This window comes from Heterodontus francisci, chromosome 7, assembly GCF_036365525.1.
Source record: "Heterodontus francisci isolate sHetFra1 chromosome 7, sHetFra1.hap1, whole genome shotgun sequence".
In the NCBI taxonomy this organism is placed as follows: domain Eukaryota; kingdom Metazoa; phylum Chordata; class Chondrichthyes; order Heterodontiformes; family Heterodontidae; genus Heterodontus; species Heterodontus francisci.
Window position 1 is genome coordinate 112,774,254 of NC_090377.1, and position 20,308 is coordinate 112,794,561.

At 40.8% G+C, this 20,308-nt stretch overlaps 1 protein-coding gene across 10 annotated transcripts in view; it reads left to right on the forward strand.

Annotated features, from left to right (window-relative positions):
* hdac4 (histone deacetylase 4) overlaps positions 1-20,308 on the forward strand; it is a 595,905-nt gene that overhangs the window by 217,584 nt on the left and 358,013 nt on the right. For 5 of the 10 annotated variants that reach the window (XM_068035894.1, XM_068035889.1, XM_068035891.1 and 2 more), the window contains one exon: positions 9,004-9,075. The exons of 2 other annotated variants lie outside the window; for them this stretch is intronic. In XM_068035894.1, the coding sequence (XP_067891995.1) occupies positions 9,063-9,075 (13 nt within the window). In that variant the 5' untranslated portion in view covers positions 9,004-9,062. Of the gene's footprint in view, positions 1-7,480; positions 7,566-9,003; positions 9,076-19,240; positions 19,291-20,308 lie in introns of those variants that run through there. 3 more of the 10 variants (XM_068035896.1, XM_068035901.1, XM_068035895.1) reach the window with 2 other exon arrangements.

Here is a 20,308-nt window from a genome sequence, read left to right on the forward strand (position 1 = left end):
TGCCATTTGCCTTCCTAATTGCTTGCTGTACTTGCATGCTAACTTTGTGTTCCTTGCACAAGCACACCCAAGTCTCTCTCAACATCAATATCAGAAGTTTTATGCCTTTAAAAAAAAATATTCAGCTTTTCTATTCTTACGACCAGTGTATAACCTCTACTCCACCCCCCCCCCCCCACCCCCCATTATACTCCATCTGCCAGCTTGTTACCCACTTACATAACCTATCTATATCTCTTCGCAGCCTCTGTGTCCTCCTTACAGCTTGCATTTCCACCTACCTTTGTATCATCAGAGCTTAGATACATTACTCTCTGTCTTCTTTGTTCAAGTCATGAATATAGATTGTAAATAGCTAAGTCCCCAGTACTGATCGTTGCTTCACTCCACTAGTCGCAGCCTCTCAACTTGAAAATGCCCCATTTATGCTTACTCTTTGCTTCCTGTCTGTTAACCAATCCTCTATCCATGCCAATATATTACCCCCCAACTCCATGAGCCCTTGTCTTGCATATTAACCTTTTGTCTGGCACCTTATCAAATGTCTTTTGGAAATCCAGGTATACTACATCCACTGGTTCCCCTTTTATCTACCCTACTAGTTACGTGCTCCCATTACATCCAGACCAGGTAAGGACGGCAGATTTCCTTCCCTAAAGGACATTAGTGAACGAGATGTGTGTTTACAACAGTCGATAGCTTCATGGCACCATTACGGAGACTAGCTTTCAATTCCAGATCTTTTTATTAATTAATTGAATTTATTAATTCTTCTTCTTCTTCTTCTTCTTTGGCCTCCTTGTCTCGAGAGACAATGGGTAAGAGGTGGTCAGTGGTTTGTGAAGCGATACAATGTATCCTTGGGGATCCTGCCATCTTCCATGTGGCTCACATGGCCAAGCCATCTCAAGTGCCGCTGATTCAGTAGGGTGTATATGCTGGGGATGTTGGCTGTCTCGAGGACTTCTGTATTGGAGATACGTTCCTGCCACCTGATGCCAAGGATTCTCCGGAGGCAGCGAAGATGGAATAAATTGAGACGTCGCTCTTGGCTGACATTCATTGTCCAGGCCTCACTGCCATACGGCAAGGTACTGAGGTCACAGGCTTGATACACTCGGACTTCTGTGTTCTGTGTCAGTGCGCCATTTTCCCACACTCTCCTGGCCAGTCTGGACATAGCAGTGGAAGCCTTTCCCATGCGCTTGTAGATTTCTGCATCGAGAGACAAGTTACTGGTGATAGTTGAGCCTAGGTAGATGAACTCTTGAACCACTTAGAGAGTGTGGTTGCTGATATCGATGGATGGAGCATTTCTGACCTCCTGTCCCATGATGTTTGTTTTCTTGAGGCTGATGGTTAGGCCAAATTCGTTGCAGGTAGCTGCAGTCCTGTCGATGAGTCTCTGCAGACACTCTTCAGTGTGAGATGTTAGTGCAATTTGAATTCAATTAATTAACAGCTGTGGTGGGATTTGAGCCCGTGTCCCCAGCGCAATAGCCTGGGCCTCTGAATTACTAGCTCAGTGACATTAATGCTATGCCACCATCTCTCCTGTAATGTGTTACAATTGCCAACTTCCAATCTGCTGGGACTGTTCCAGAATCCAGGGAATTTTGGAAAATCATAGCCAGCACATCCACTATCTCTGCAGCTATCTCTTTTAGAACCCTAGGATGTAGGCCATCAGGTTCTGGGGATTTTTAATCCCTTAAATTGCTCCAATATTTTTTCTCTACTAATATTTATTTCCTTAATTTCCTCACAATTTTTAGCCCCTAGGTTACCCTCTATTTCTGGTTGCAACTTGTGTCTTCTGTTATGAGGACAGACACAAAATATTTGTTGAATGTCTTTGCCATTTCCTCATTCCCCATTACAATTTCTCCTGTCTCTGCTTCTAAGGGACCAACGTTTACTTTAGCTACTCTCTTCCTTTTTATATACTTGTAAAAGCTGTACACAGACATATTCCCTATATCCTACACAGACCAGAAGACTAATGAGGAGATGTGAGAAAAGGGTTAAGAAAGGAGGAATTTAATGCATAACATGAAAGAGAGAAAGATACAATATTTCGGTCACATCATTAGAGCAGATGGTAGACAGAGCTAATTATTGGAATGAAAGATCGACAGAAAGCGTAGGAGATGGTAGCAGAGGAGAAATTGGATGACTGATAGAATGGACTGGATGCGTTTGACCTCTGTGGAATGTGTAAGGGCAGCACAGGATAGACAGAGGTGGTGATCAATGGCAGTCAATGTTCTGGGAAGAAGATGATGCTAATGAACGAACAAAAAGCTCTTACGATCTGTTTTAATATTCCTAGCTAGTTTATTAATAGTATTCTGTTTTTTCCCCTTTCTATCAACTTTGCCAGTTTCTAAAACACTCCCAATTCTCAGACTTGCTGCTATTTTTTGCAACATTATAAGCTGCCTCTTTTAATCTAATACTATCCTTAACTTCTTGAGTAGGGCACAGATTGATCTTTCTTGCTGAGTTTTTGTTTTTCAATGGAATGTATTTTTGTTGAAAATTTGAATTATTTCTTCAAATGTTTCCCACTGTTTCTTTAATGCCATGCCTTGTAGCCTATTTATCCAAACAGCTTCAGCTAGCTCTCTCCTCATACCTATGTAATTGGCTTTAAGTTTAAGATTCTTATTTGTGATTGGAGTATGTCGCTTTCAAACTTAACATGGAATTCAGTTGTATTATGATCAGTATTTCCAAGCAGATTTTTTTTCTCTGAGATTACTCATTAGCCCTGCCCCATTACACATTACTAGATCTAAAATAGCTTTGTCGCTAGTTGGTTCCACAACATATCGCTGCAGGAAACTCAAAAACATGCCACAAACTCCTCTTCTAGACCACTCTTGCCAATTTGATTGGTCTAGTCTATATGAAGATTAAAATCTCCCACAAATTTTACATTGCCTTCAGTTACAAGCTCCAATAATTTCTTGTTTATTGCTTTGTCTAACGGTATATCTACTGTTAAGGGGCCTATAAACTCATCCTACCTGTGTTTTATGACTCTTACTATTCCTAATCACCACCTATACTGGTTCTATTTTATGATCTTCAGAGCCGAGGTCCTTTCTCACTAATGCCCTTATCCTTTACAATCAGGGCTACCGCTCCTCCTTTGCTATTCTGTCTTTTCAAAATATTGTGTACCCTGGCATATTTATTTCCTAACCTTGGTTACCTTGTAACTATGGCTGGAATTCTACAACCCCCAAATGAGCTGGCTGGTGGAAGGGGGTGGGCGTAAAATTGAGCGGGGGCAGGGGGCCGTTCCCGACCTCTTCCACCGCTGCTGCAATTTTATGCGGGGCAGCGGCGAGAAACGGCCCGCCCCAGGCCAATCAAGGCCCTTAAATGGCCAATTAACTGGCACTGAAGGGCTTCCTCCCACCGCTGCGGGTATTTTTCCCTTGGCTGCTGGACGGCAAAGGCCTCAAGGACCCGCCAGGTAAAATCAGATGGACTTTTTGTGGGCTGCGGGGAGGGGGGGTGCCCTCCTGTGCCCCACGGAGGGCCACCCCCAAAGCCCCAACCACCCCAACGCACCACACATTTCCCCCCTCCCCCACCTTGCCAGGGCCGGGCTGATTGTCCCTGGCGTGGCCCCAAAAACTTAACGTAGTTCCACGGCCATCCTTTCTCTTGCTGTGGTGGCTAGGTGTAGTCCCAGCAGTGGTCACCACTCCCAGTGGCACTGCTGGGACTAAGAGTTGCCAGCCGCCTGATTGGCTGGCAGCTCCATTACAAGGGACCTCCTGCCTCGAGGTGGAAGCCCCACCCAAGGCCAATTCAGGACCTGGGCAGCGAAAAATACCAGCTTGGCTCCCCAGGCCCAGCAGAGGCGGGCTCGCCACTGACTTTCCGGCCGATGGGTGGGGCCTCCCGCCCAACATAAAATTCCAGCCTATGTTTCTGTAAACCATTTATTTCTATTTGCACCAATAGTTCATCTACCTTATTGTGGATGCTTCATGCATTGATAAAGAACCTTTAAATTTTTTTACTGCTATTCCCTGTATGAATCTTCCTCACTGGTCCACAATTACTGTTAAACACTCTGTCCTTTCCTGTCTCACTCACCTTGCCTTTACCCATATCACTAGACTGTTCTATTGTCTCTATTTTTCTCTTTGGATTTCTAAATCTCCCTTCGCCCGAACCCTCTTTCCCTCCCTCCCTCCCCCCCCCCCCCCCCCCCCAACCACGCCAACATGGTTAGTGTAAAGCCCTAGCCACAGCCCTAGTTATACGATTCGCCAGGACACTGGTCTCAGCCTGGTTTAAGTGGAGTCCATCCCAACACAACAGTGCTCTCTTTCTTGAGGACTGGTGCCAGTGCCCCATGAATGGAAACCACTTCTTCCCATGCCACTTTATGATCTGGCTTTGACTTATGGGGTTGGATAGTGCACTAACCATCACAGCTGTTCCATAGAAAATAGGAGCAGGAGTATGCCATTCAGCCCTTGGGAGCCTGCTCCGCCATTCATTATGATCATGGCTGATCATCCAACTCAGTAACCTGTTTCCGCTTTCTCCCCATACCCCTTGATCCCTTTAGACCCAAGAGCTATATCTAACTCCTTCTTGAAAACATACAATGTTTTGGCCTCAACTGCTTTCCGTGGTAGCGAATTCCACAGGCTTGCATTGCAAAACTGCCAAGAATTTGATGACTTGAGAATTCTGGGGCTTTGGTCAGCTTTTCAAGAGCAGAAACTTCTTAGACCTTTTCAGAGAGTCTGCAATGACTCTTTAGGTTGCCTGATTAAAGGATTGTTACTGAAGTATTCATGGTTGATTGCAACAAGTTTAAATTGCCATTTTTTGGTCGGTCTGTTACAAATCCTGAAGAAGGAAAGATAATTCAATATGATCCTTAATGCCATAATACTAAATTAGGATTTTTGGTTAATGCAGCTGTGGGATTGCTGGCCTGATATTTTTTAGAATGCGTATTGTAAGCTGTTTAATAGAACAGCGGTAGTGCATGATCATGAAGACAGATCTGGTGCACTGTTTATGGTAAAAGGAAGGGAGCAATAACAAAGAAATTAAAATTATCTCCTCCATTGTCTCAAGATGGTAATTATTATCTTTGGCACATCTGCCCTATTTGATAATGTAAAGTGTAGTGCTTGTACATCTTGGAAGGATAATTTGTTTATCTGTTCTATGTAATTCTATGTTTCTTAACTAATAGATTAAAAACCAGTATGCCTTATCCATGGTAAGAAAGCCGTTTAAAGCCTTTGCACCTTGTGTTGATTTCTTCAAAAATTAATTTGATTTTTGTTTTATGGATTTTTATAAACCTACCTTTTGCAGGTTCACATTGTTTAGGTGCAGAAAAGCTTGAAAATGGATGAGATGAGCAAAGGCTACTGATAAATTTAAATAAAGAATTGATGATTTCTCTCTATGTAGCACCAGCTAGGTTAATTAGCAATTCCTCCCATTTGTGTATTAGCATGGAAGTTTGATTTTTTGTGACAAGACTACTACAAAGAAAGTTTGCATTGTTGAACTTTTGAAGTACACTGGTTCAACAGTTTGGGAAATCACCCTTTTTTCTATTTCTCTCTTTTCTATATTCTCTTTTGGGCAAGTTTAAGGAGCTATTTTTTTAGATTTAAATTAATTTGAACCCATGTCCCCAGGGCATTAACCTGGACCTCTGGATTACTAGTCCAGTGACATTATCACTACACCACCATCTCCATACCCTATCTCAACAATCTCCTCCTTCCCTAAGGCTGTAGTCTCTGTGTAAATCCCTGCGTTGGGCCCACCATTGACAGCAAAGCCCTCAGTGACCTTGGCTTCCACTCTATGAAATTTTCTCCCTAAACCTCTTCAACTAACTTTCCTTTTCAAAACCTTCTCAAAATTTTATTTGACCAAGCTGTCAGTCACCCCTCCTAACTTCTCCCCTCTTGGCTTGCTGTCTATTTTCCTTAAGTATATTTGTGAAGTGCTTTGGGACATTCTATACATTAAAATTTGTATTGAAGTGGCAGTTATTGTAATGTACCTTTTTTATCTCAGACTGCAGCAATACTAATCAGTGGCTTAAATCAGTTTATATGAAACATTTGTGATGAATGAGAATTATGATTATTAGAATGCTATAAAGCTTCATAATCTTGTGAGCCACCATCTTGAATATACCCTTAGTGGGAAATTAAGAAATAAATGAGGTGGTTTTATCTTTGACATTGTCTTGAGTTCTGATCTTTTCTTCTAAATTTGCTTTACTGTTTTATGTTGAATTTAAATTAATCAGTAACAGGCAGCTTTAACTGAACTAACCTGGCTCTTCATTACTTTTAGTACCCTAACTACGCTATTACTATGAGTTTTATTTCCTTTATTAGTAGGGACCCCATCTAAAAAATTACCAACAATGGTATCACATGGTGTACAGTTTAAGAGTAAGTTCGTGAAATTTGCTGTGCGGTAAAGTTCATAACGGAAATTTAGCAATGGAGTCTGTTCCTTCAATGCAATCAACTGCAATGTAAGAATCCAATAGAAAGGATATAGGTCCCATTTTAATAATTCTGGATAATTGGCTAATAACTGCAAACAACTGACAATGCGTGACAAGTATAAATAATTGCCCAATTATCAGCATGACCCGACACACTGAGCCGTTCCTTGGCACAGGGAATTTTGGTGAAATAGGGGTTTTGTAATCACTATTTCCAGACTCCCACAGTTCTAATGAAATCATGAAGTCTAGCCTTAACAGGCAGTTGCCAATTAAAAAAAAAATTCATTCATGGGATGTGGGCATCGCTGGCCAGGCCAGCATTTATTGCCCATCCCTAATTGCCCTCAAGAAGGTGGTGGTGAGCTGCCTTCTTGAACCGCTGCAGTCCATTTGGGGTAGGTATACCCACAGTGCTGTTAGGAAGGGAATGTATAGAGAAGTTAAGAAACTAAATTTGGGCTGCTCAGCAGTGAAAGGAAAGACAGGTTTACCATTTCTCATTAAACAGAGGAATTCCTGTAGCTGGAAGATAAGCAGAGTTTGCCGCATTTTCCTATAACTCTGCATGCCGTGTTTTTTGATTTACTGAAGAATTTTGTGAAAAGCATATTCAACCCCCAGCAGCACAAAATAGAGGAGAATTGATGCACATTGCAGATAACACCGAGAATTGTCTTGCGCTGTTCAGTTGTGGGTGAGGAATCCGACATGAGTGCTGATCAAGTATTCAGCTGATCCCTTTCTCCAGCAGAATTTGAATGTAGATGATACTGCAACGCAGCTTGACTTTGCCACATTGATTGATGCTCCTCTGCTTGCAGAATATACAACGACTGTGTTCACAAGAATTGAATGAAATTGGGTCATTTCCTTGCAGATTGCGTCATTAACGCATGCGAACCGAGGATGGAAGCAAAAAACACTGAATTAAATACGAGAGCTGCCTTTTTATATGTGCTGGTGAAAGGAGCTGTCAGTACGGGCGGGGCGGTAATTCTTGGCCTGTTAAACGTTGATATTCTGTTTTAAAGTAAGCGGCGTATTTCCTCGTGCATCATTTGTAGTTCTGTAGATGATTGGGTTTTGTGCATGTAGTCACAATGCATAAATTCTCTAAGCAACCTGCATTGGCCTGGCGTTACTGGGGTCTTTTATTTTGACTCTACATCTCTGCGTCCCCGTTGCGTGTTTAAGTGGGCAGTGAACTGTGTTAGTTTAGGTAATAAACCAGATTATTAGGACGCCAAAAACAGGAAATGCTGGAAATACTCAGCAGGTCAGGCAGCATCTGTGGAGAGAATTGTATTCGTCATTACAATGGGCCGTGTTAGTGGCTGTTCCAAAAAGGGTCGAACAACTTTCGTCGTTAGATGTAGTCATGGAAATAATGCCAGGTTTTTCTATTTAATTTCTCAATGGTTTCATTGTAGCGGCACTTAGGTAATCGAGTCACACATTTGCACAACTGAATTTTCGTGGCTGGCCGATGAGACAAAGTTTGCTTTTAAAAGCGGCAAATAGAATGCCCGCCCCTCGACAAGCAAAAGAGTTGAGAGAGAAGTGAACCTGGAGATCGATCGGAGGTGACTTTCCAAAACAAGTTGAACTGTTGTTAATTATTGTCTTCTGCAATAGTGCGAATCTGAAGCAGTCAGCCTAATACCGGAAAGGTTCGCAAAAATATGTCCTTTTAAAAATAAGCTAACCGTTTTGTGAATTCGGTACTTTTAAACCTGTACCTATCTGAGCAGAGAATAAATGGAGTAAGATTACTCCTTATAACAGATACAAGTCAAATAGTGGATACCACACGTATACATACAGCGATTTAAAAATAAATAAAACTACTTTTATTAAGTATTTTCACTTTTGTGGGTTTTTTTTTGAATGGACGTTGCCTGACCAGAAACCGAACTGTTACCCACTGACCCCGAGGCCTGCCAAGCCGGCGTTCCTCTTGATTTGATGCATTTTAATCTCTCGCAGTGTTCCGGCTATTTTTAGCTCCCATCTCCCAGGATTTGGTCTCTGTCAACAGCGAGCCATATTGTCGGTAAATCACATGAAAATGAATTGCCTCTCTTTTTCTCTCCTTCACTCAAGTGTTCTTCGCACCTGGTCAGTCTTTTAGCGGAGACTTCAATGACTTTGCCAATTAGAAGAGTATATGCGACATAGTTTGCAAAGAAAAAACGCGGATACAGGCAACCTAGCGAAATTAAATATTATTAACTATATTGGTTCCAAGGCGACTCCATTGTTTGTGACTGAAGGTCTACTCCCTGCATAACTGGGCGTGTGCTGCACGTAAAACTTTATTTTATGCACACTCACTCGAAAGTACCACCCTGGAGATAGTGATTCTATCTCTCCGCTAACCTCGCGCCCAATGCTGTTGGAAATATAGTTGCCTGGATTACAACAGATGCTGCAGACTATTTATGAGACCGAATCCTTTTCACTTTCAGATAGACTTTCCGGTCGAGATCAATCTATTGAGTTGCTGACCCCCTCAAGAGTGAATCACATGCCCAGTACTGGTAAGGCCAAATTTTTAATAGCGAGATTAAATTATCAAAATAAAATCAAGTCATGAGTTACTTTTTAAATGTTGCCAACACTGAAAAACGGAAACTATTTCACAGTGAAGTATCAATTGTCACTATTGGCTATTATATGTTTTGTTATTTCTGAAGTATCCACATTTTTTCTGATAAAATGGGCAGTATCAATATTTTCTGTAAAACGCCTTTACAGTTTACTGATTTTCTAGCATTTTATTACAAATGCACTCCTATGTAACGATTAAGGCATAAATAGATCAGGTGATCAACATTGATGCAATGTTAGGAGGGTGCATTTAATCCTGTGTTTGTGCTCGGGAGTCATTCATGAGGAGTGTGACCAAACTCGGTGGCTGTCTTCAGACAGACTGGCGAATAAAGGCTATGATTCTAGTTTTTTTTAAAAAAAACTTTGATTCTCTTTGTGTTTCATGTTGATTGTAGTACTGTAGTTTCTACTCTTTGTTATGCTCGACAGATTTCATTGCAAGTCCTACTGGAAGTATTTTTTGTTAATTTGTCATTGTATTGCAAAAACAGGTTGCATCCTTTAAATACCATAGATCCATGTACAAAACACACCACATAAAACTTAACAAATGGGATTAATACAGAAATATTTTAATCAAACTCAAAATGTAGTGCTAATGAAGTTTTAAGCTTTTTGAGGTGAGAGGGCAAAGTACACATAATTAAAGTTGTTATATTCTCCCCCATCTTTCACCAAGCTCTTGGATGAAGTTCATTTCCTTTCCAAAGTTTTTTTTAGAAAAAAGACAATAAATAAATAACTGAAGCTGGGGCTGCTCTCCTTGGAGAAGAGAAAATTAAGAGGAGGTTTGGTAGAGGTGCTCAAAATCATGGGTCTGGGGTGGGAGAAACTGTTCCCGTTGGCGGAAGGGTGGAGAACCAGAGGACACCGATTTAAGGCGACAAAGAAAAGATTTTTTACGCAGCGAGTGATTAGGATCTGGAATGCACTGCCTGAAAGTGTGTTGGAAGCAGATTCAGTCGAGACCTTCAAAAGAGAATTGGGTAGTTATCGGAAGAGAAAAAGAATTGCAGGGCCATGGGGTAAAGGTGGGGGAGTGGGACTAGGTGAGTTGCTTTTGCAGAGAGCCAGCACTGAGACAACGGGCTTGAATGGCCTCCTTCTGTCCTGTAACCATTCTATGATTCTAATTTCTTCCATTTTATTTGAAAATTTGGAACTTAATACTCTTTTTGCATTCTTCATACATTCTCTTTTACTCAATTTTCATTTTTTGCTGCTGATTATTTTTCCCTAAGTCTTATTTCCTCCTTTTCTGGAATGCATTTCCATGAGCAGAGACTTTTCTCTCATGTCTGGCCATTAGTCCTGTGCGATTCTTGCTGACAGGCTGTGCAGGACATGATGGACAACTTTGCTCCTGCCCTGATTTGGCACCATACATGTGCAGTTCCAACTGTGGTTGCTATATAGCCATATAGACTGCTAATAAGCAGGGTGCCTGGTATTTGTAAACATTTAATTCTGTTTTCATTACAAGGGATTCCAGAATTTTTACCAATCTTTCAGGGATTGTGTTTTGTGCTTCTGTCAATTTTTAACAAGAAAACTGCAAACAAATCATTTTACTAAGAGGTCTTAATCCTTCTGACTCAGAATTCTGGAAAAATTGATTTAGCGCACACCTTGTGATTTATCCCTCAACTCCTATAATTCCAAAACTTAATTTTTGATGTGCTGTAGTTCCAGAAACTTTTCAAAATACTCTATCTACTTTCAAGAGAAAAGGACAAAATTGCAATTAAGCCCCTTCCCTTTGCCCCAACATTGGCAGTTATGTCTTCAGTCACCTAGGCCGCACTACCTGGAATTCCTTTGCTAAACCTCCTTTGGGTCTTCATCTCCCTCTTCTTAAAGCACCCTTTTTAGACTAAGCATTTGGTTATCCCTCCTAAACTGGCTGTCCCATTTCCCTACATTATAACAATAGAGTACTTCACTGACTAGGAAACACTTTAGGATGCCCTGAGATTGTGAAAGACGCTATACAAATGCAAGTTTTTACTTTCTGAATCTGTCTGTCTTTTTTTTCCCGGCAATACCTCTGTGAAGTGTTTTGGGACATATTCTGTATTAAAGGCACTGTATAAGATAGTGGTCGTGGTGATCTGAAAAATTGGTACTTGCTGATTAAATTGAAATAGTGGAGATATGCTGGACAGTATCCCTCCAGTTATATATACAGCTATAGAATTTAACATTGAAGGAGGAGACCCTTCGACCCATTGCACCTTTGCAAGAGCTATGCACTTGGTCTCATTCCCTAGCCCTTTCCCAATATCCTTTTAGCTTTTTCTTCAAATGTTTATTCTTCTCCAAACGCTGCCAAAGATTTCACTTCCATCAGTATTACTGGTAAGGACATTCTATGCTAACACTCCTCCGTGTGAGGAAATGTACTTAATCTCTTCCTTTTGTTTTTTAATCAGAAATTTATGTCATCCAGATATTGTTTCACTGATCAGTGGAAATAGTTTTACTTTGAACATTTGGTTACAGGGGTTAAACACTTTTTTGTAGTTCTAATGGAACCCCGTTTTCTCTTGTCTCTTGTCATAACCAAAGTTTTTCTTTCATGTTATCACCTTAGTGAATCTGTTATGCAATCTCACTATGGTCTTGATGTCCTTCCTAAAGTAAGACACTTGAAACTGGACATCATAATCTAACTGCAGCCTAACCAATGATTTATATATAACCTTAGAAATAATGTAATATAGACAGAAAATGCTGGAAATTCTCAGCAGGTCAGGCAGAATCCGTGGAGTGAGAAAAAGAGTTAAGGTTTCAGGTCTGTGACCTTTCATCAGCACTGGAAAATGTTACAGGTTTTAAGCAAGTGAAAGGGTGGGAGGAGAGCAAAGAACAAAAGGAAAGGTAGGTGATGGGCAGGAGAGATTAAATGACAAAAGGGATGATGTTGCAAGGCAAAAGGGTGGTGATGGAACAAGTAAAGAAACAAAATATGATTCTAGAGGAGGTGTAAATGGCAACAGCAGCATCATTATCGTCCCCTACTTGCCTCTGCAAGCAGAGAATATATCAAAGTAACCCGTCGTGGTGCTGCTCTGCAGCCGAGCACTCACCACAGCCACGCTCAAAGGAGATGGAAAAAATGCGAAAACGGTGGAAAGCAAAAAGTAGATGGGTCATGTAGTTGGGGCAGCTCGAATCATTATGTGAGCGAAGTGCCTCTGGCACAAAAGCGGAGGGCAGAAGTCAGGTGGGAGGAGAAGCGTAAGGCAGAAAAAGAGAGGAACTCGGAGAGCACAGGTCCAGGGAAGATGAGTCGAAGCCGTGTAGAGGAGAGAGAGGAGCTTTGGCTGTGATGCAATGGAAAAGAGGGGAGCTTCGCAAAGCAATGCAGAAAGGAGAGAAGGAGCTCCGGGTGGGGGAGCAGAGTAAAAGATTCAATGTGAGAGGAGCAAAGAAACAACTGAAAACCTACTCATTGTCATTACAACACTGGAGTACTTCACTGACTAGGAAACACTTTAGGATGCCCTGAGATTGTAAAAGACGCTATACAAATGCAAGTTTTTAATTTCTAAATCTGTCTTGTGTCTTTTCTTTTCCCTGCCAATATCTGTATGAAGTGTATTGGGATATATTGTATGTTAACGACCCTGTATAAGGTAGTGGTCGTGGTGATCTGAAAAATTGGTACTTGCTGATTAAATTGGAATAGTTGAGAGATATGCTGGACAGTATCCCTCCAGTTATATATAGAGCTATAGAATTTAACATTGAAGGAGGAGACCCTTCGACCCATTGCACCTTTGCAAGAGCTATGCACTTAGTCTCATTCCCTAGCCCTTTCCCGCTAGGCTGTGTTTGCTGACGATGCAACCGCTAGGTGGCGCAGTTCTTGCAATTGTGCAAATGAAGGCTCTTCAACTTGAACGTCAGTGTCTGCGATGTTCAGGCAGTTGCCAGGATTAAAGATGGTGCTGCTCAATTTATCTCAGGCAATGCTTATGGCTAGCAAATATTGCTAGATGTTCCAGCAGACTAACTTTACATTAAATTGGATGGAAGCCCAGTAATATGTTATGTAGTTACAGGATACTAACTGTATGTCACCACCCCGTTCTCCGGTCAGTTGGTCACTTCCCCCCTTGCTCCAACCACTAGCTCTAGGCCGCACCGCTTCCCTCCTCTCGGCCACACGCTCCTACATTTGGTCAGTCTCTGCGTGCCACCCGAAGAAACAAGGCGAGCTGCAAGGGGTGACGTCGGAGGGAAGCTGTGAGGCCTGGTGCTAGCAGCTGGAGGTGGGGGGGAAGCGGGGAGCGAGCTGTTGGAGAAAGGGGTGTTTCGAAGCGAGGAACAATTGGCCAGGGGAGTGGGGTGGGTGCAGCGAGGTCTGGAGCAAGCGGCTGATGGGAGGAAGCGTCAGGCCGGGGATCGAGCTCCAGCCTCAGTCTCCCATTCAGCTGCTTCCTTCAGCCGAGTGGGGGGCTGGATACTCTGTCGCTTTATCGCACATGTACAAAGATGGACCAAGTGTGGATGCGCGATGATGTCATCCTGCGCACGTGCCACTTAGATGTAACTGCGTATGTGTGCAACTTGGCGCACTCTGATGTCAGCGGGCCACCTCGTTGTCAGGAATCACTTTTTGTTCCTGATATCCTTTTAGAGTTTTCTTCAAATGCTGCCTGACCTGCTGAGAATTTCCAGCATTTTCTGTTTATATTACCTTGTTTCTAAGGTTACATATAAATCGTTGGTTAGGCTGTAGTTATTTGTCATGTCATTGTTGTGAACTTGCGTGTTATATAGTCTGTAATTCTCTTCTGTAATAAGCAAATCACCACATTTAATTGCTGGCTTAAAATTATGTAGGATAATTTGTTCGAGTACGAGATAAAAAAAATTGAGAAGAGAAGTGATGTATAAGGTTTAGTTCTTAGAAAACTGGAATTAATCGGGCCCCAGCAGAAAGTGCCCACTTCCCTTAAGAGAGATTCTCACTGACTCACTAAGAAGGGTAAATAATTTTCCTTAGAAATAATGTGATCCTTCCCCCCACTTTACTCTCATACTGGAGAGAAGCTGTACCCACTGACCAGTCCTCAGTCTCCCCTTTTTTCTCTCGCTGTTGCTGACCAAGTAGAAGTAGTTCAATTTTTAAAACTTCAGTGTCATATTTTGAGTACATCACAGAATTTAAAATAATTAGGTACCTTTTACTGAATTATATTTATTGTGTCTTAAAATTCAATGTGCTAAAGTTCATTTTATGCCAGGCTTCAGAAGTTGTACTTTCTATTCTGGAGCTAATCTTTGGCGATCAGATCATTTTCCTCATTGCACCTCCACTTGCCCAGTGTCTGTCTTTGAAAATAGGTCCACAACCTAAATCTAAAATGTGCAAATGTTGTGTGTCAATGCGATGTAGCAAGCGATACTAACAAAGCATGGCACTAGAATAGAGCGTACGCCTGTTAATTCAAAGTGCTTTTGCTTGTCCAATTATACAAGCTATATAATTTTGAGTGGACAAGAGGCTTTTGTTTTGCACAATTTCAATTTGAAGTAGCAGATAAGTTGAATTAAAAACGAATTAAGAAGAATAAGCTGTGGCTCATTTGACCATTAAACTGTACGCACTATATACATTACCCTATTATGGACTCTACTCCATTTGTATTGCTGCGAGAAAATTCTATAGAAAAACGTCTTTATCTACAAAAGAAATCAAACAATTGTCTGGAATATTCAGTTTTGACCAGTTGTTCTCTCTAGGCAGCATTCTCCCCACTCCAGGTCCCAACAGCAGAAAATCATGACCCGTGAAGTAAATGATCATTTCACCCTACACTGATGCCTGTAATTACCAGTTACAATCCTCACTGGACATTTATTCGGCTCTTTTTGAAAGAGTTCAGCAACACGACTTGGATAAAAACAGAAAATGCAAGAAATACTCAGCAAGTCTGGCAGCACCTGGAAAGAGAAACAGGGTTAACATTTCAGGTTGATGACCTTTGTCAGAACTGTTCTTTGCAGTTAAACAGTTTGCTCTTGTACAACTTTAAGACAGTTGGTTGGAGATTTAGATAGAAACTTCCCCTTGTGGGATGAGAGAGAAATATAGGACACTACCATGTCTTGTATGTTTCTTTCTTAACTTGTCTTAAAATATTAGTCTCGGTAGATACCAAAAAGGCTCTGCCACCAAGTGCTGCTGGAGGAATTGTCTTCCGTCTAATCGGGCAATGGTGTAGCATCTTTTGGGCATCTGTAAATTTGACCAGCACCTTGTTGAAGACCTCTGATCTTGGTATTCCTGAAGTTGTAAGTTTATCGTGCTTAAGACAATTACACTTCTGGCTTTGGTTTTAGTGCATTGAGTCACTGAACGCAAGTAAACTGTAATATTAAATCATAACTATATCCTGACTGGCATTGTGGAATTTCATTTGAAGAGTATGGAAAGCAGTCTTAAACATAGATCATATTTTCCTGAATTTCTTCAAATATTTGGACTCATCCAATACAATGCAACAAGAAATGCACTACTGTATAAAAGCTGTATTTTGATTTAATATGTCGCCTACATTACAGCCATTCCTATTTCTATATATAGAACTAACCTGGGGTGGCTATTAGATGATCCAGGTAAAAACTGAGTTGAGCAAACTGGGGCTGAAGTTTTAGGGAACTTTTTAGGAATACTGTTCTTCCACCTGTAACACACTTCTGCTTCAGAAGTTGCAGATTAGTATTTGTTTTAAAAAGGAAGAACTTGCCTTCACAACCAGTGACCTAGTCACCATCATGAAGTTAAATATGGCAGCCAACTTGGGCACAGTAAGGTTCCACAAACAATAAATGACTTGATCTGTTTTCCATAGTGTTTGAGGGAGGAATGTTGGTCAGGATATCAGGAGAACTCCTTGCTCTTGTTTGAATAATGCCATGGGATCTTCTGCCTCCAGCTAAACAGACAGAACCTGATCCAGGAGATGGTACCTTTAACATTGCATCACTGTGTTGAAGAGTAGTGGGACTTGAACTCTCAACCTTCAAATTCAGAGGTGCGAGTGCTACCAATTAAACAAAGCTGGCGCATAATACTGTATTTCGTTCCCAAGCTCCATCTTTGGTTGGAGTAATGAAAGCCTGTGCTGCATTTTGTTTCTGTTACCAATGTAGTAAGTAGGTCATGATAACTTCTACGAGACCAGTAAATGATTTTCGCAGAAGCAAACTATAGTGGAACCATGATCATCTGCATTCCCATTTTTGTGCTTTCAATTAACCACACACATTTCTATGGCAGTTAGCAGAAAAGGAGAAGTTGGGGTTACTTAATATTTTTAAAATGTCATTCTATTCCACATCAAGTACTCCAGACATTACCTCACACTTATCTGCTGAATATAGTATGTGAAAGGGAAGTGCTTCTAAGGATGTTCAGATGGAGAAAGGAGTAAGGCTCATTGAAGAAAAATATGAGGGCTGTTAAGTTTATATGTATTTTAATACTGTCAAATATAAATAAAAATGATATCTCCATGCAGTACCCAGATTTTTCCCTACCTGGCCTTTTTGCTATTTATCTTCAGATATTTTGCTAGTTATTTTGTGTGGCTAATTTTGCTCTATAACCCTCCCGTGAAGCACCTTGGAACAGTTTATTACATTAAAGGTGCAAATTGTTGTTGTCGTCCCAGGTGTTTTTTCTAATTAATCTTCAGTTGACTTTATTTGATCCTCAAGTTACTAGTTAGTTTTTTTTAAAGTATGTTTATTTGAACGCCTGATTATTGGCACAGAATTATTCCTCTCATTTATAAAGCATAAAGCTGAATTTCAATAAAAGCAATGCTGCCGATGCTGGAAATCTGAAATACAAACCAAGTGCTGGAAAAACTCAGCAGGCCTGGCAGCATCTGTGGAGAGAGAAGCGACAGAAAGTGCTGAATAAGCTGAATTTAAATGTGTCTTACATCCAGGCAGTTCAGTTTTCATTGCTATAGATAAAAAGGGTAAAAATTATGCACTAATCATTCTTTCAATAGCCTATTTTGTAAAGAATGTAGAGATTTGTACCTTTTTGATGTATTTTGCAATTTGCAGTTGTGCTTGCCCATAATTTGCTTTCTTTCATTTCCATTTGCTGTGATAGAAGCCCAATTATTCCTAGCTTTGCCACAGAGTGGTGGGATGCTCACAGTTCTCCAGTATTGATGAAGTTTTAAGTTTTTGGATAGAGGCTTGCTAAGCTCCCCACCCCATCTCCCTGAAGGAAAACCAGAAGCAATGTAAAGCATTTGTTGAGACACATTGGCAATTTTTGAATGTCCTTCATTCACCATACAGCAAGCTGTCTGTTTACCTTTATGGTTGGGGAGCAGTATAGGACCGTGTTTTCCAATACTTTATGACCACATGATGTTAATTGAGAATTCAGATGTGGCCAATTGCATATTTTGAATAGTAAATAAAAAATGAGTAATAGACATGGTCGTTGGACATGTGATCTCAATACTCTTATTCACACAGTGCCGACATACGTACTTTAAGCTTTATATGCATTTGTTAAAATGGTAAGATGAAAAGTAGAGTGCGCATGTGTTTTCTGGTCATTGAGTGAGTGCTTTGGTTACTGAATGATGTTAGATGTTAAGTAAATTATAGATGTGCTAAGCACATTTACCTGTGTTTTATGTGTATGTACAGTATTTTCAATTAGAAGTAGCACATGTGGCTAAAATTGTGTCACCGTAGCCACACATAGCTATGCAGTAATTTGAGTTGAACAATGTTGGTGTATGGAGGGCCTAGAAGGAAGTTGGAAAATCAGTTTGGGATGTGAAACACGCCCATCTGTACTCTGAATAGATACTTGCTACTGACTATAGATTACTCGTCAGTTTGCAGCATTTTTTCTTGGCATACAGTTGTGAATGTTTTTTGGTGTGACATTCAGTGTTGCTGATCTCCATTGGTTTTGCTGACTGTGTAAATTTATTCACTGTTCGACAGGACAGTATATGATGCATGGGAACAAAGCTTTAGAATTCCAGTCAATTGGAACCAACAAAAAGTTGCTTTTTGAAACTTTCAGCAGTGTACACAATGCAGTTACTCAATTATCATATTACCTATATATCAATTAAACCTGTGGGTTTTAGATTTTTTTTTTAGATTTAGATTTACAGCACTGAAACAGGCCCTTCGGCCCACCGAGTCTGTGCCGACCATTAACCACCCATTTATACTAATCCTACACTAATCCCATATTCCTACCACATCCTCACCTGTCCCTATATTCCCCTACCACCTACCTATACTAGGGGAAATTTATAATGGCCAATTTACCTATCAACCTGCAAGTCTTTTGGCTGTGGGAGGAAACCGGAGCACCCGGAGGAAACCCACGCAGACACAGGGAGAACTTGCGAACGCCACACAGGCAGCACCCAGAATTGAACTCTGGTCGCTGGAGCTGTGAGGCTGCGGTGCTAACCACTGCGCCACTGTGCCGCCCACATAGAAAGCTGTCATCTGGAGTTCCTCATAGTAGTAGCCTTTTTGAAATAGGTAATTTATTTGTGTTTCTGACTTATTGTCTGAGGCCTGTTGATTCTGGTCGAATGAGGCTTGGTTTCCTCAGTATACTCTACAGGCGCTTTTTGGAATACCGATGATTACAGATCGCAGATAGGCAGGCCTCGCTCATCAAATTGACCCATCCTCCATACAGATGTATTTTTTGTCTGGGTCTTGCATTGTGCCATCAGAATAACCATCTCCTATGGCATACTAAATATATTTTGCTGGGTCAATGCATCAGTATATTTGTATTGTGATGCAAAATATCATCATGTTTGCATGTGATCACCTCATCATCGATTCCCAGGTCAGCCCATTCCATATGCAGACTTGGGGTACTTGGAAGCATTATAAATGTAGGAAAGTTGTACACTTTGCTCAGCTTGCCGCTGCTTTCCTGAGACCCACACTATAGATAAATGTTTTTAAAATGTCTTAGTTAAATACTTCTTGTGTTTCCTTTTTAAGAAGAGATGAATGTGCTTTATGGAAATGATTGTATATTTTCCTCATTCACAGGATGTAGTGGAAAATAGCTGAATTTGGATCAGGAGAACACTTAAATAAAGGTTAGTTATGTACTCATAGCGGAGCCTTAAAAAATTTAGTGTCTACACAATCAAGCTGGGCATCCAGGTTTGTTGACACAATTATTTGGTAGAATTTGTCTCCATATGTGCCTCGACCAGTTTCATGATAAATCAGCTATATATATATATATATATATATATATATTTTATATAGATATATGGGTTGAGTTTTCTGTTTCTTGGATCAGTGATATTTTTGTAATTACTGTAAATTTAGATCCCCACACATTTAAAATTTCCACCAGTTTAGTTGCATTTTTCTGGGTAAAAATAATAGCATATAAAAGTTCTTATTTACATGTTCTCCTATTGCTCTGGGGAATAGTTTTGCAGGTCACTATGGCACTTCTTTGTAATGTGACCATTCCTCATTCATGAGGCTAGAGGAGTATGCTAGTGAGCTGTCAGCTGGATCTGATTCATTAGATAGCTGTTTGCACATATTTACTTCCAGCAGGATAGCTGAGAGGTGGTCAGAAACAGGCTTATTCCTGCCCTTCCGTTCTCTTCCCTCCCCTCACCCCAAGTACACAGTCACTAATACCAGTTACATGTCCTTTGTTTCCACAGCTGAGGTACTTTCTAGGTACCTAAGCGGTATGGTTCAGTGCCATTGTGTAATTACCCATAGAGCCATTGGTGTACTATGGGGGACGGGGGTCAGGAAAAAGTGTTAAGTTTAAATATGAATGCTATTTCCCAGCATTATCCATGGTGAAGAAAATGGATTTTTCACGGTGGAAATCAATTTCTGAATTTTGTAATATATGCCGCTCAGCTCCATTCTGTGCATTTGGTGTTCTGGCAGTCACCAAGCTGGGAACCAGGCTCCAATCTCAGTCCCACTTGTGAAAACTTGAATATATTTAACAAATAAGCAGATAAAAAGTGACACAGGATAGATAGCTTCTTTAGCACATTCTTTACCACCTTTAGCTTCTATTAACTCTGCTGAACTGTGGGGCACAGAAGTTTTTAAAATGTTCTCCTTAGAGCT